The sequence below is a fragment of the Lepisma saccharinum genome, chromosome 3 (assembly GCF_977018435.1).
Source record: "Lepisma saccharinum chromosome 3, izLepSacc3.1, whole genome shotgun sequence".
NCBI lineage: Eukaryota > Metazoa > Arthropoda > Insecta > Zygentoma > Lepismatidae > Lepisma > Lepisma saccharinum.
In genome coordinates this window covers 29,344,865-29,360,255 of record NC_139231.1, presented here as the reverse complement: position 1 = coordinate 29,360,255, position 15,391 = coordinate 29,344,865, and the positions used below count along the sequence as shown (strand labels likewise).

The 15,391-nt window shown below is 41.0% G+C and overlaps 1 protein-coding gene across 1 annotated transcript in view; it reads right to left on the bottom strand.

Moving 5' to 3' along the window:
• Positions 1 to 15,391, bottom strand: part of LOC145985505 (uncharacterized) — a 573,655-nt gene that overhangs the window by 106,350 nt on the left and 451,914 nt on the right. The window contains exon 3 of the mRNA XM_083119575.1: positions 1,467 to 1,569. Coding sequence (XP_082975701.1) covers positions 1,467 to 1,569 — 103 coding nt within the window. The remainder of the gene's footprint in view (positions 1 to 1,466; positions 1,570 to 15,391) is intronic.

Here is a 15,391-nt window from a genome sequence, read left to right as displayed (position 1 = left end):
AGGGCGTAATCTCCATGATGCACTTGTTTAAAAATATCAATAATTTATTTCACAACTATCGCGTGAGCTTTCTCAAGTACAGGTACAGAGAAAAAACACGTCCGCTATATGAGTTAGATCCCCACTTGTCGCTCCTACATGTCGTTTTTCACTCGCGTCCTGGCAACACTGCTGATTGTATCGTTGATCACTGGACCGAATCCAGTTGCCATGCAGGTAGAATTTTCGCGTGACCACGTGAGCAGCAATCATTAAGAAAAAAAAAAGACTGCTATTCAAAACCCGACGCCGGCAATTATAGCAGTCAATTATCTTACAAATATAAAACATGTGACTTATCTCAAGTAATAAAACTTCGGTTTATATGAGAGACTGACGTGCAAGAATAGACGAGGTTGGTTCCAAAAGTTCTCGAACAGATTTATATCGCAGAAATACAAGGCTGGGCAACAGCCCTTTAATCAAAGTTCACGCTGGCTTTGACAGAACTGTTTAGAAACGTTCTTGGAAGTTACATTTCTGATAATATTCAACGTATTATTATGTCTTGTGAAGTATATTTGTCAACAAGATAAGAGCACTTTGTTTCCAGTGAAGATAATGGTTTCGAGAGAATACTCAAACACAAAGCGTTTTCGCGAATTGGATATTGTGCTATCCGAAACGATGTTGCTCCAAAGAAGAAATTGTTATTTATAACAGAAAATCACATTTCCAATAAAGACAGGCAATTGTTCCCATTGAAAGTTGCATTCTCAATAAAAATAACATTCTAAAATTATAACTCTGAGTGGGAAGATATGAAGAAATATTGCTACGAAATGCTCAGCTCTTAACATAAAATTCAAAATTCCCACGAGGAAAATAACATTTTCTCAACAGAGAGTAGAAAAATTGTTTCAAGAAAAAGTCTGACCCTCAGAATAAAGATGGGACAATTCCCGTCACATAAATTCTGTTTACAACTGAAAATAAAAAGCCGTCTCGATAAAAGAAACCCAGTACGCAACAGAAAATAATATTCAGACATGAAAATTTTATTTTTAAACAGAAAATTATAAACAAACTCACAAGTTTCAGTAAATTGTATTTTCTTAGAATATTTTTTCTTAACATTTCTGAAGATAAAATGGATTAAGACATGCAAGAAAAATTCTTATACAAAAGCAAAACGTGAGAAATGCTGGTGCTAAAAAACTCAAGTGAGAGATACAGCATTCCAAAACAGTGGCTTTACTCAGGAAATTTGGACGTGAAGGGTGTGAGAAGATTACCTCTATATTTAATTTTATATATTCTGTCTTTAGTAATCAATGCAATATTTACCAAATTCGTATATATATTCTCCAATTTTAGGTAAGCTGGATCAAAGAGGGTAAGATAATCATAACCTCAGCGTAAACCCTGGTCACGTCACTACTTAAGGAACAAAGACATCATAATGCAGAAAATAATTTAATACTCACAACAAAAAATCTTGTTCCCAGCAAGGGTTACCTCCTTTGACTGTTACCGTGGTGGATTTAACATTCTGCAGTTTTAAGGTGACGTATGTGTTGTACTGAGCAGCTGGAAAGAAACAGAAAAAGAAACTTATTTTAGTAAACAAAATTCTGACAAGTACATAAATACAAAGTTCATTATGCCAGAATTCATTATAAATGTACTTGAATGCTAGTCATTTATGAATGAAACACATGTAGGTATATAAAGGTTTTAATGGTTTTCTAGGATCTATACTAGGACATAAAGTGAGCACGAAAAATGGCTATTAGCGTCCTTAATGCATTCTGCACAAGAAATGCATTCGTGTTTTCTATAATTATTCTTGCAAGACACACGTTGTTCTATGTTGCATACTATCAAACAATAATATTCGATATTTCATTACTAATTTGTACCTGAAGGCAGCAAAGGAGTATTGTTGAAAGTTAATGATAGACAGGACAGGTACTAATTAATATTAGATATGCACAGCTTCGAATAATTGTTCCCAACTTATCCACTATGGGATCTGTGTCAGAAGAATGGGCTTTCGTTTGCTGTGTTAGCATACTTTAAACATTTTTAGCAGCTCATTCAAATTATACAGACGAAAGCTTTTTATGAAATGATTAATTTGTGTGAGGAAACACGTGTATTAATACATATTCTGTGTTTGTTAAGACAACTGTTTCAGTTTACATAAAATCTAATCCATCTTTTTAACTGTTCTGAAACATGGAATTTGTATGAAGAAACATGTAACATGTCTGCAAACACATATATGTTTCAGCCCATACAAATGCAGCTAAATTATTATTTCAGAAACATTTGTGCGAATACTTATTCTATTCTTTGAAAATTTAAACGTTCTTTTGTGTCTCAATTTTTTCAGGAACATTGGATACGTAAGTCGACAAATTTGTTTCAGCGCATACGAATCCCTCAGCTAGAAGGTTTTCAGATGTACTCATATCTCTACACTAAAATAAAAAAAATAGGAATTAAATATCCTTCGAAAAGTAAATAAAACAAAAAAAATATTTATTCTCATATAAATTAATACCAACAACAATACAAATAATATGAGGAAACATTTGTGCGAATACATTTTCTGAATTTATTAAAACATCTGTTTCCGGGCTTTGCTTAAGAATGTTTAGATATTTGTAAGAGCAAACACGTGTACGTAAAATATAATTCGCATATCCTATTGTTCTAATATAAAATCCATATTCCTCAGAAATATAGTACGCGCATTTGTTTTTCAGAATTTGCATGAGGTGAACAAATATACAAATAACAATCATACAAATCTATTTTCCTGAAATATACTTTCCTGGCACGAAATGTTTCGCGCTTTGTGTGAGCTGAAACCGAAACCAATGTTTTTCTATAAAAAAGAATATTTGTTCACACACGTTAATGTTCATGAAATATAATTTGGTTTTAGGTTTCGTAGGAGACAAAAGGCACATGTTCTTTTTAAAGAAACACGTGTTTCTTCATACAAATCCATGTTTATGAAAATAACTTTTCAGACACAAAATGTTTCACGATTTGTATGAGTCGAAAGAAACATGTTTCCAAAAGTCACTTTTAAAACTGTGTAAGGCAGACAAGTCAAATTGAAATGTGAACGAATCAAAATGCAGCACAAGGAAATTCGCTAAATTGTGGTGAACTCTTGCCTGTGTATAAAACTAAATGTTAAATTTAACGAAGAAAATATTAGGTTCACAATTTTATTAGTCACACACGAAGATGCTAATAACACATCTGTATATTCAGCACTTAATATACCTAGATTCATAGAAACTGAATATAATAGGGACTTACAGATAAATTTTAAAAGCGAGTGTTAATATCTTTACGGAATATTATGCACCCGTCTTATGCTACATCTATCGACATCCTCCAGAACTCATGAATCAAAATTATTTTTATCGTCCTATAGCAGCATATTGTATCTTTAAGTCTTGTTAAATGGACAGTTTATATGATATTAACGCTATGGGTAGAAACGTAAATATGCCGCAGTAAGCTAGTACTTCTAGATTAGCTACTGAGACCTCGATAATTGACACGGTTGAGCACGTAGGAGTTAATGAAGGTCAAAACCAATTTTGGACCAATTCTTTACAAAAAGAAAAAAAATCCAATATTCTCTTAAGATTACATTCAAGTTAAGATTTCTTCATTTTTATTCGTATTTAGTTATTTTACATCTCATGTCCAGCAAAATCATAGCTGCAATAATAGGGGAACGGGGGGCGGTGGCCTCGAGCACCAAAAAATAGCAAAAAGAAAAACATTGTAAGAGAGTAAACGTTGTGGTGACCCTACAAAGTTCATTTCATTTCAGTTTTTGCAAAGAAATGGATATGGAATTTTTCTCGAACTCTTCGCTCGCATTCCTGACATGTCAGTAACCTACTTGTTAAAAACAGGAAGTGTATACGATTTGTTCATGATTATATTGCATACAAAGTTATCAATTGATGACTAAAAGTAACAGGGGCGTTGTGGGAAAAATCGGAAATTGTCAAAATCTGGAAATAAGTATATTTCCACGTTTTGAAGCAATGATTATAAAGGTGTATCTCAGCTGCATTACGAAGCTTTCAAAATGTTCTCAAGATTGGTTAATAGGGTCAGTTACATTTAAACACGTGCATCATTTTAAAAATGTTGTTTTACAAGATTTTCTGTATGTATTAATAACTCAATATATTATACAGTTGTCCAGTGAAACAGAGAAATATATAGTGTCAATTGCATAGTTCAAAATATTTTCATTCGAATGTAAATTAGTTTCTATACAGTTAACAAAACAATTGTGGTGGAACTAATACACTTATTACAAAAATAAATATAATTTTATTGTTTAAGTGGTCAGGGAGCCTTGTTTTCCTGTGAATATTACAACAACCTTTTTTTCCATGGGGAGTGGGGAGAGAACTCCAAAATCTATTCTGGAAGAAATATCTTGTTATGGCTACGACTTTCGAGTCCATAACGCTGATGATGATGAGTGAGCAACTTTCAAATGTATGAAGTAACGATCACAAACGTTACCAGGAAGAATTTCTAGTTATTGTCCAACTCCCGAGTGGACGTGTGGAACGAGTAAACAACCTGCTTAAGGAGAAGATCACAGGAATCCTACCGCAGGTTTGCTGCGGGGCATATTCAGCTTCCAACACTTGGCGAAAATCGGTTTTTCATGTTGACATCACCAAACATAACCCTCCTAGCCAACGAAACGTACATGCATTGTTTTTACAATTCTAATAATTCCTACATTGTTCGGTTAGGAGGCCAGGTTTAGTGCTCTTAGCAACCCATTTTCGCGACGTGTTAGCAGCTGGATGTGCATCTCTCTCTAGACCCGACCCATAATGAGTTCGCTGGAGTGCGGGTGCTTACAGAGGAGAAAGGAACAGTCCCGTTTCAGGGCCGCTAGAAGCCGTGAGGCCCAAGTCAGAAGAACGACAGACATCTCGGCCGGAAACGGGACCGGCACCCAGCAACGCGGCTCGACCTTGGAACCGTTAGGGAGATTTTAAACCGAAGCGATACCCTACACACATAGAAAACTAAATGCATCATATCGATTGATGCACCAGAATGCATCGATTGATGCACTAAAGTGTGTTTTATGGCTTCTTCAAAGTAGACCTAGTGGCCGGGTACTGCATCATCATTTGGAGCTCGAATCATCATTTGGAGCTCGATCGCCTTAATGGATTTCTCTCGTAAGGCATGAGCAGTGTTGATAACTCCTTACCCGAAAAAATCACCAAGGTTGTGGCGCTTGTTGTAGTTTTTTATGATGTATATTTTGAGGGCAGAGTTGACAACACTGTGGGTTTACTGTAGCTTTTTATGAGGGGGGGGGGGTTTATTGTCCTCTGTTTACATCTGGCAACACTACCGTAGATTGACAGTGTTGTTAACCTACTGGGTTTTTTCACTGTAAATTTTCATCAAAGGACCTGAGGGGTCCATGTATTTTTTTATGTCTGGCAATACTGTTGGGGGGGGGGCCTAGTGTTGGCGACACTGTGGGGGCACTGTAGCTTTTTATATTTGGCAATTTTATTGGATGTTTTTTTTTTTGAGGCTCGAAATTATTATTTGAGGCTTGAAATCATAATTTGAGGCTTGTTGGTGTTGCGTACCCACTCCACAAAAATTCTACTATATGATCTTTCACTGGCTAACCTAATCTAATCTAACCTAACCTAACCTAACCTACTCTAACCTAACCTAACCTAACCTAACCTAACCTACTCTAACCTAACCTAACCTAACCTACTCTAACCTAACCTACTCTAACCTAACCTAACCTAACCTACTCTAACCTAACCTAACCTAACCTACTCTAACCTAACCTAACCTAACCTACTCTAACCTAACCTAACCTAACCTACTCTAACCTAACCTAACCTAACCTAACCTACTCTAACCTAACCTAACCTAACCTAACCAGATCTAACCTAGCCTAAAGCAAGAAGCTGGCAACCTTGCTTGAGGCTTGCCTTACAGTGCATAAAGCAAGGTTGCTAACCTACTGGTATTTTTGCCATAACTTTTTACAAAAAAAAAAAGAGAGAGGAGAGAAAGAGAGGGAAGAGTTAAGCGTATTATCTGCTTTCATGTCAGATTTTACCAACCTGTGAGCTGTAGTGTTTAGGTGACAAGCGACCTGCTCAAATAGGAATTGGCAGCACTGACTTATAAACCCACTGGGTCCTCTTGGCATGTTTTTTTCATGATGTGTTGCTAGACTATTGAGCATCTTGGCGTATACAATGTATATATTTTGAGAGGGGGGTTATAGCTTTTTATGCTGTATGAATACTAAAAACTTGACAGTGACAACCAACAGAATAGGTAAACCTACATCCAGGAACTGGCAACACTAGTTTCTGACAGTGAATTTGAAATAAAATATTAAACAAAATACATGAGTAAGCACTGTGATTACAAATAGTACCAGTGTTGTGCCCCCAACTTTAACTGGGCAACTGGGGGAAATAATTGTACAACAATTTGTACCTAATTGTACAATACTTGTACCTAATTGTACAACATATACACAGGCATAAAAGAGAGAGCCTTCCCGCAACTTACTTCATGTACAATTTAATATGATTTTACAACTGTGAAAAGAAAGCATATGTGTTCTGTATGCACACATTTATTCTTATTTTTCGAAGTTGAATGAAGCACGTGTTTTTACGCTCTCGTAATACTGACCTTGCCCCACTGATTTTAAATTGCTTCCATCCGCTTTTTTTTTTTCTGTGTTATTTCCGCATGCACGCAACATTCGCTTTCAATAGACAGAAGGAGTGTTAGTATAGCAGGCTCCGAGTTTACAATTTATTAAATTAAACAATAATTTATGTAAGAATATACTTGTACTTACCGAACACAAAATAATAAAAGCACATGTGAATGTTTGCGTGTGTTTATGTTATATGACGACTGAGTAAAAAATAATGTTGACCCCCCGAAAGATAAAAGTTCCCGGTTCGACATCAGATGCATGCAAATTTTATGTTTTGCTCTCCAAAATCTTGATTTTTATGTTTGTGCTACAAACATAGGTTAGGTTAGGTTAGGTTAGGTTAGAGTAGGTTAGGTTAGGTTAGGTTAGAGTAGGTTAGAGTAGGTTAGGTTAGGTTAGGTTAGAGTAGGTTAGAGTAGGTTAGGTTAGGTTAGGTTAGGTTAGATTAGGTTAGAGTAGGTTAGGTTAGGTTAGGTTAGAGTAGGTTAGAGTAGGTTAGAGGGGAGAGGGGAGGGGAGGGGGTACTATTAGCGCCATCTATTAGCAAACAATAGAAATAAAAAGTAGGGTCAAACTTTTTCAACACCCAAAAATTTTAAACGTCCTTGCTTAGTAATACGATTAGCTGAAGATGTTTAAAAGAGTACTCTTAGTCGCCGAAGCTAGTTGCTAGGGCCCATATATTGCTAAAATGTTCTTTGATTTGCATATTTCTCATACCGCCATATGTTGTTCTAGTTGACTTCTTCCAAAAAAATGCTAATTAGCGAGAGTTAATTAAGCAAGGCAAGTAAAAGAAGCAAATAGGACAATATGTGGCGGCGTGAGAATATGTAAAAATTCGATTCAGAGATGGATCGAATTAAAATTGGGGGATATTTTGCATTTTTTCCTATAATGTACAAAACATTTACCGTACATAATCTTTTCTATTTACAACAGTATAAAATAAGAGGAATGTGTGACAATATTTATATTAATTAGGAAGGTATGTTGTATGCTAGGTTAGCTAATTGTGTCTTCTACAGCTTTACTGTATAGAGGAAAGATGGAAAAAGAGAGCTCTACAAAAACTAACGCTCTTAACAATATTATACACCCATAAAAATTATATATAAATAAGCCATAAGCGTATTATCTGCTTTCATGTCAGATTTTCCCGACCTGTGAGCTGTAGTGTTTAGGCGACAAGCGGCCCACTCAAATATAATACCGTTGACAATATTGTACGCCCCGTGAAAATTATATATAAATAAGCCATAAGCGTATTATCTGCTTTCATGTCAGATTTTCCCGACCTGTGAGCTGTAGTGTTTAGGTGACAAGCGACGCGCTCAAATATAATACCGTTGACAATATTGTACGCCCCCGTGAAAATTATATATAAATAAGCCATAAGCATATAATTTGGCGAAAAAAAAAACCCAAAGTAAGGTCATAAAAAATAGTTAAAAAAAAGTGAGCAATTATATTTTGTATTGCACAGCATTTGGTATTAAATAACATACCCCCAAAAAATCTCTGCATTATGCGTTCTGTAAAAAATTGCCCTACGTGCCAAATTGGTGTGTCAAGTCAACATTTTCAAAGGCACTGTCGTACTTGTGTGCCGGGAAAGCAAATATCTGCGACCAAACTGTGCTCTAAGTGTGGAAAAAATATTTCTATTGCCAACTTCAAGCGACACCAGCTTACTTGCAAGAGCACTGGAACATCTCTACCGCAACCTTCCAAGCGAAAGGTAGAAGTAACCTCCCTCGATGCATCGCCACCTGCCAAACGCGTCAAGCTGGCGAAGAAAGCAGACCGATTTGCGTTTGAGTATTTATTAGAAGACTTTAACATAACATCAGACAGCTTCTGCGATGTGCGTAGTTTTCTGGAGAGCAAGCGAGCTAAGATAATATCCATCCTCAACGATGCATTGGCTACATACTCCACTAAATTCTATGCTGTGCTATGCTGCAAGTATAAGAAACCGTCTGATGAAATATATAAATTCTTCCATGCCACAAAAGCAAAAACACTGCATCAGGTAGATGTCACTGACCTCGACAGCATCTACAACAAGTTTGTCGAGGAGTTTGTGGCAAAAAACGAGGAGCATCAGGCTAAAGGCTCGGGCGGTTCGCTGTGTGGCGACCCCCACGAACTTTGTCTGACACTTAGCAAGTTCCTACCACTGGCAGGGTCTAGCTATATTGCCCTGCCACCCGAGGTTGAAGCAAGGAAAGCTGTTCTCAATATTCAGAACAAAGACACCAAATGCTTCCTCTGGTCGGTGCTGGCAGCATTGCACCATATACCTAGGGAAAACAATCCACACCGTGTTAACCACTACACGCAGTATGAGTCGGAACTGGAGGTTGCAATGGCCGGGATTGCCTACCCTGTAGAAGTCTCGCATATTCGCAAGTTTGAGGTTAGTGCTCGTGACTTGTTGGGCCTGCAATTAGCCATCAATGTTTACGGTCTCACCGAGAACGAAAATGAGGTCCACCCCATCCGGGTGAGCGAGGTGAGCAACAACAACGAGGTACAAGAAATCAACCTCCTGCTCATCAAGGACGAAACCCATCACCATTACACCCTTATCCGTTCCCTCTCTCGGCTTGTTTCGAGCCAACAGAGCAAACACAAAACCCACGTCGAGGTGTGTCGCAGGTGCTTGGCTACATTTAATAATCGAGAACAGCAGGATTACCGGCGCATCAGAGGTCCCAACATTGCTGCTGAGAAGCTAGCTCGCCACATGTTCTACTGTGGTACCAACAAGCCTGCACGAATTATCCTGCCCGAACCTGGTGCAGTAGAGTGCTTTCGCATGCACAGTGCTATGGTGAAGCATCCTGCCTATATTGTAGCAGACTTCGAGGCTTTTCTTCAACCTCTGTCTAACTGCGAGCCCAACCCCGAAACATCCTCTACCATTCCTTTCCAAATCCACGAGGCCTCGAGTTACTCCTATATTGTGGTGTGGCGAGACCAACATATTGCCTCCGAGCCCTATGTGTATCGCGGTCCCGACCCGGCCAAACACTTCCTGGAGAGAATGCAACAGGAAGCCATCAAGATAGGGAAGGTGCTGTTGGCCCCCAAGCCCATGCTACCTCTGTCTCCCAAAAACAAGCATCAGCACGAAATAGCTCTAAATTGTCCTGTTTGCAACTCGGTCTTCACTGACGATAACAAAAAGGTCCACCACCATGACCATTATGGGACCGGAAGCTACATTGGCCCGTGGTGCAACAGATGTAACTTGAGAGCCAGGGACCCGCGCTTCATACCGGTCTTTTTTCACAATGGCTCGGGATATGATTTCCATCACTTGGTTACACATCTAGGGTACGACAATGCGAGAATCAATGTCCTGGCACAGAACGAGGAGCGTTATATTAGCATCAGCAAGTGGGTGCCGATCCCCAACTCAAGCAGCAGCATCGAGCTTCGGTTCCTCGACTCTCTGAGGTTCCTCCAGGCAAGCCTCGATGCTCTTGCTGGGAAGCTCAGAGACGACCAACTAGCCATTACCACATCAAGTTTCCCGAACTTAGATGTCGCACTCATCAGGCGTAAAGGGGTCTACCCCTACGAATACGTCACAGACCCTTCCAAGTTCGAAGAAGAGTTGCTGCCTCCCCAGGATAAGTTCTACAGCCAGCTGAGAGGTTCAGGTATTACCGACGAGGAGTACAAGCATGCTCAGTCTATGTGGGTCGAGTTGGGTTGCCGAACTTTCGGTGATTACCACGATGCATACCTGAAGCTTGATGTGACGCTTCTTGCCGATGTGTTCCAGGCGTTTCGGACAACTGCGATAAACATTTACAACCTGGACCCTGTATATTTTTACAGCCTTCCTGGACTGGCATGGTCGGCCATGCTCCTGCTGACTAAAGTTAAACTTTCACTTATCTCCGATAATGATATCATGCTTTTCATCGAGAGAGCTATCCGGGGCGGCATGGTCCAAGTGTCGCAACGCTTCGCACACGCCAACAATCACCACATGGCCACTGGTTACGACCCCTCCCAACCATCAAGCTACATCATGTACACTGACGTGAATAATCTTTACGGGCACTCCATGATGCAGCCACTCCCAACAGGACAGTTTAAGTGGGTTGATCCTTTATACCACGACATCGAAAAAGAGTGCGACGAGTTTGGGTTTTTTGCCGAGGTGGACCTTGACTTCCCCGAGAAGCTGCAGGATACATTCTGTGACCTTTCGCCTGCTCCGGAATTGAAGTGTCCACCTGGCTCGGATCAACCGAAGCTCGTCATGGACTTGGAGCCCAAAAAGCGTTATGTGCTACACTACCGGAACCTCCAGTGGTTAATGCAGCAAGGGGTCTCGGTCAAAGCAGTTTACGGCGTGCTCTTGTTCAGGCAGTCTCCATGGTTGAAGCCGTACATCGAACTGAACACCAACCATCGCACTGCTGCCACTTCGGAACTTGATCGCGATTTTTTCAAATTAATGAACAATGCGGTATTTGGGAAGACCATGGAGAATGTGCGAAATCGCGTTGATGTGAGGTTGGTGACGAAGAAAACACAGTGTCGTCGACTTGTTGCAAGCCCGCTGTTCAGGTCTCGAACAATTTACAACGAACAGATGTCTCTGATTCACATGAACCGGGGCAAGGTGCTACTCAACAAGCCCATCTATGTGGGAGCTGCAGTTTTGGATCTGAGCAAGTTGTGCATGTTCGAGATATATTACGGCATACTACGTGCACACTACAACCACAATATCTCGCTCCTCTACACAGACACAGACAGCTTGGTGTACCATGTTCGCACGGCCGATGCGTATGGTGATATAGCCAAAGTTCCAGCTCTTGTCAAGCTCTTCGACACATCGGGCTATCCCCAGCTAAACCGGTATGGAATTCTGCCCCGGAACAAAAAAATACCCGGCAAACTCAAGGACGAGAAAGACGGGGATGTGATTGTGGAGTTTGCTGGACTTCGTGCCAAAGCCTATGCGATCCGGGCTGAGGGTTCTGTAACAAAAAAGGCAAAGGGTGTAAGCAGGCAAGTGGTTCGGGAGCACCTCAAGTTTGAGGATTACCTCGAGTGCCTCAGAACAAAATCGCCCATTCTACAAAAAGAGCATCGTATCCAAAGCGTTGATCATGTGCTTACAACTAATATTGTTAGGAAAGTTGCTCTGGATGCACACGACGACAAGAGGTGTATTCTTGAATGTGGGGTCCATACACTTCCGTGGGGCCACTATCGCCTCCAAACTAGTAAGGCCTGCCCAGAGTGTAACAAAAAGTAATAGGCAATGCGAAAAAAACAATTTTAATTTACTTCCACTTCCTCGATTACATGCATGCATGGCACAGCAAAATTAAACTTCTGGAAACTGCTAATTGCAATTTGTACTTATATATATAAAATTCCACATTTCTTATTGTGTGCTATTTTTTTTTATTTATTTAAAACTGTTCAGTTACTCTTTCATTCTTGACGTCATACACAAATGTTTTCTCTGCAATAAGAATGACACTGCACAGAGTATCTGCAGGCAAGGCATCGTGGAACTCGCATACAATCTTGATGTTGGTACGATCGTTGACCACCACTTGCTTCCTCTTAGATGTGTTGATGACGAACATCGGCCTGCGTGCTTTGAATTCGCTGGGCGCGTAGTACACGTCCACGCTTCCCTCGGTCACGCGTTTGTAAGCCGTGTAAGCTTCGTAAAGTTTGAGGTAATCGTCTTTGGTCACGTCGAGGTTGTAATTTTCGCGCGGGAACACTTCGTTCCTACCGTTCTTCAGATAAACGTTCTTGATCTTGCAGTCGTCGAACTTGCTGGAATCTTTTTCCTGATCGTTATCGCGTCCGGTCTGAAAAAGCACAACGACGAAATCTGGCATGTCGAACTGTATGTTGTTGAACTGCGTCGTCACGTCGAATTCCATGTGACTTCCCGACGCCATCTTCTGCACGCACTGGTAACCGTGAAAGTGAATCGGCACCTGCGGACTTTTCAAGATCTCCGCTTTGTACTTGAGGGCGTAGTTCGTTTCGTATTCCACCACCGGCATTCTCAATTCCATGCTCCGGATGACACATTTCGCTGCTTCGGGTAAAGTGTTGGCTATCGGCGTGGTGCCGTCCGGACCCAAAGTAGCGTATCGCATCAGTGCGTCGTTGTCGTTGGCCGCTCTTCGAAACGTGATCCTCAGTCCTCCCTTCCACATGATCTCCTTGTAGTCCGAGAAGAAACCAGGCAGCAGACGCATGGGAAAGAGCACCGTGTGACTTCTCGTCGATATTTTGGTTCCGGCTTCGAATCCCCCGGCCTGGTAGTACGCTGCGTCCGTTTTGGATAATTTCAACGTTCCCACCGCCGTCGACGTGATGCCTGGATAGTCTATTCTGTCGATGACGGTGTTGTGTTTCCTCACCTCCACCTGCGAGAACAGGTGAGGCACGAAGTTGTCCACGAGTATCAAGTTTGCTGCTGCGGGAAACGCGTCTCCGCTTTCCTTCTTCACCACGTCGAATTGAAGGTAGAGGTCCGCTCTGTGAGGATGAATAAACCCGTCGCCTACGTCCACGTCGTATTCGATCTCCCTGTTCGCTTCGTTCAGATTGGCGAACGTGCGACGGTTGGGAGGGAAAGATTGCAATTCGTAACTTTCGATTTGCTCCATTTTTTTTTCACTATGTGTGTTATTTATTATACGTTGATCTCCACGATGGCCGTCGTAGTGGCACCTGCGAAATCCACCACGTCTCCTTTCTCGTTCGTCACCACCAACTCTATGTCGTCTATGCGGTTGCGACATACTGGAAAATAGATCGGCGAAGAGGGCGTGTAGATGATCGGTTCCATGAACTCGGAACTTGGTTTGAAAGTGGCTATGATTCCCGTCTGCTTGTGACTTCCTAACAATCCGTCCGAGGATTTCGTGATCATGCCTTCCGCCACGTTACAGTGTACGTTCAGAGTCTCTATGGCCAAGAATTTAGGAATGTTGGTTGCTACGTGCTTGATACCAGCTTCGAGTTTGGTGTCGTTCTCGAAACCTAAAAGTTCTCCCATGGTGCCCAGGTCCACGGTCTCCGTCGCGGATAGGATTTCCACTCTGTGCGTGACCGAATTTTGAGAAAGGTATGTGCCTTTGGGTAATTGAGCTTGCAAAGTGGAAAGATTGTATTGTCCTGGCGTGACGACGATGTGTTCGCTTCCGACGCTAATTTTGTTGTTGTGCTGCGTAACGTTAGGTATGAGGTACATGCTGTAGAATGCACGCAGAGCCACGGATTTAGGATAGACGATGTCGTCGTGCAGCGTGAGTTTCAAGATTGAAGATTCGCTCGTGAGATGGAACACGCCCATCCTAGTGATGCTGTTTGAGGTTCCACAATGCTTTCTGGAAATCCTCGATCGTAGGGTTATTTATTTTAGAGAGAAACGCGAGCACGGAGAGGCAGAGATGACCGCAGTTCACGTCTCCGAAATCTTGAATGCGTTCGTCGTTGTAGTATATGGAGGTTTTGCTTGTTTTCAGATAATGAACTAAATTTGTAGGTGGAACACCTCCGAAAGAATCGAAAACGAATGCTTTATCATTATCGTTTTTGTGGTAACATATCCAATGCGTGCCTGGATTTTCTTGGCCGTCCAAGTTGACTACTCCGCATTCTCTTTTTTTCACGCTTGAAGGTAACGAGTCGGACATGAAAACTCCTCTGAAGTGTTTGATTTGTAACGCTTCGATCAGAGATTCAATGTCTCGGTTGGTGAGTGCTTCTGTTTCTTTTTTTTATATTTCTTCAAAGCATCGAGGTTGCTTTTTTGTTTTTTGGTTATACCTTTCCCCTTCTTCTCCATGGCCAGGTTGTGACGTTTCTGTTCTTCCAATTCCGCCTTGTTCTTCTTTGAGTCGATGACGGTTTTCGCGATGGCGGCACTTCCGCCGGCCAAACTTCCAACGGCCCCCAATGCTGCCAGGATGGCCGGGATGCTGAATATGAAACCTCCGATCTTTTGCTGTTTCCGCGAACGCTGCAATCTTTTCAATTGAGGTGTGCTGAGAAGTAATTTCATTCCGTGTCCTTTCGACAAGCAAGAACGTTTCTTTTCGCGTTGTTTCTTGGTGAGTAACCCATCGAGGGCACCTAGATTTTTTAGATTCGGGTATGGTATCTGGTACACGACACCCTTGGGCTTCATGTTGACGCTCTATGTGTTATTTTCACGGTATGTTATTTATATATATATTCTGAGATTTTTTCTTGTGTAGTTTTTTACGGTATGTTATTTATATATTTTCAAGGCCTCGCAGTCGTTACACAAATTCTATTACGTGCTTCGTTTTCTTGCCAAGAAGTTCCTTTGTCCCCTTGTACACGATTTGAGTTTTGTTCTCGATTAAAATAGATAGCTTCTCGTCGGATAACATGTTAGCGTATCGATCCGGTAAAAATAGACTGTATTGTGCGTTGAGCAACAGACGTACCTTGGGACCATACTGGGTAGAAACGATTGAACCGGAAGTTATCGTGTAAGGTTTGTCGACTTCCAATTCCTGAATTTTTACATACTCGACTGACAAATTTAGCATTTGTTTTAATGCT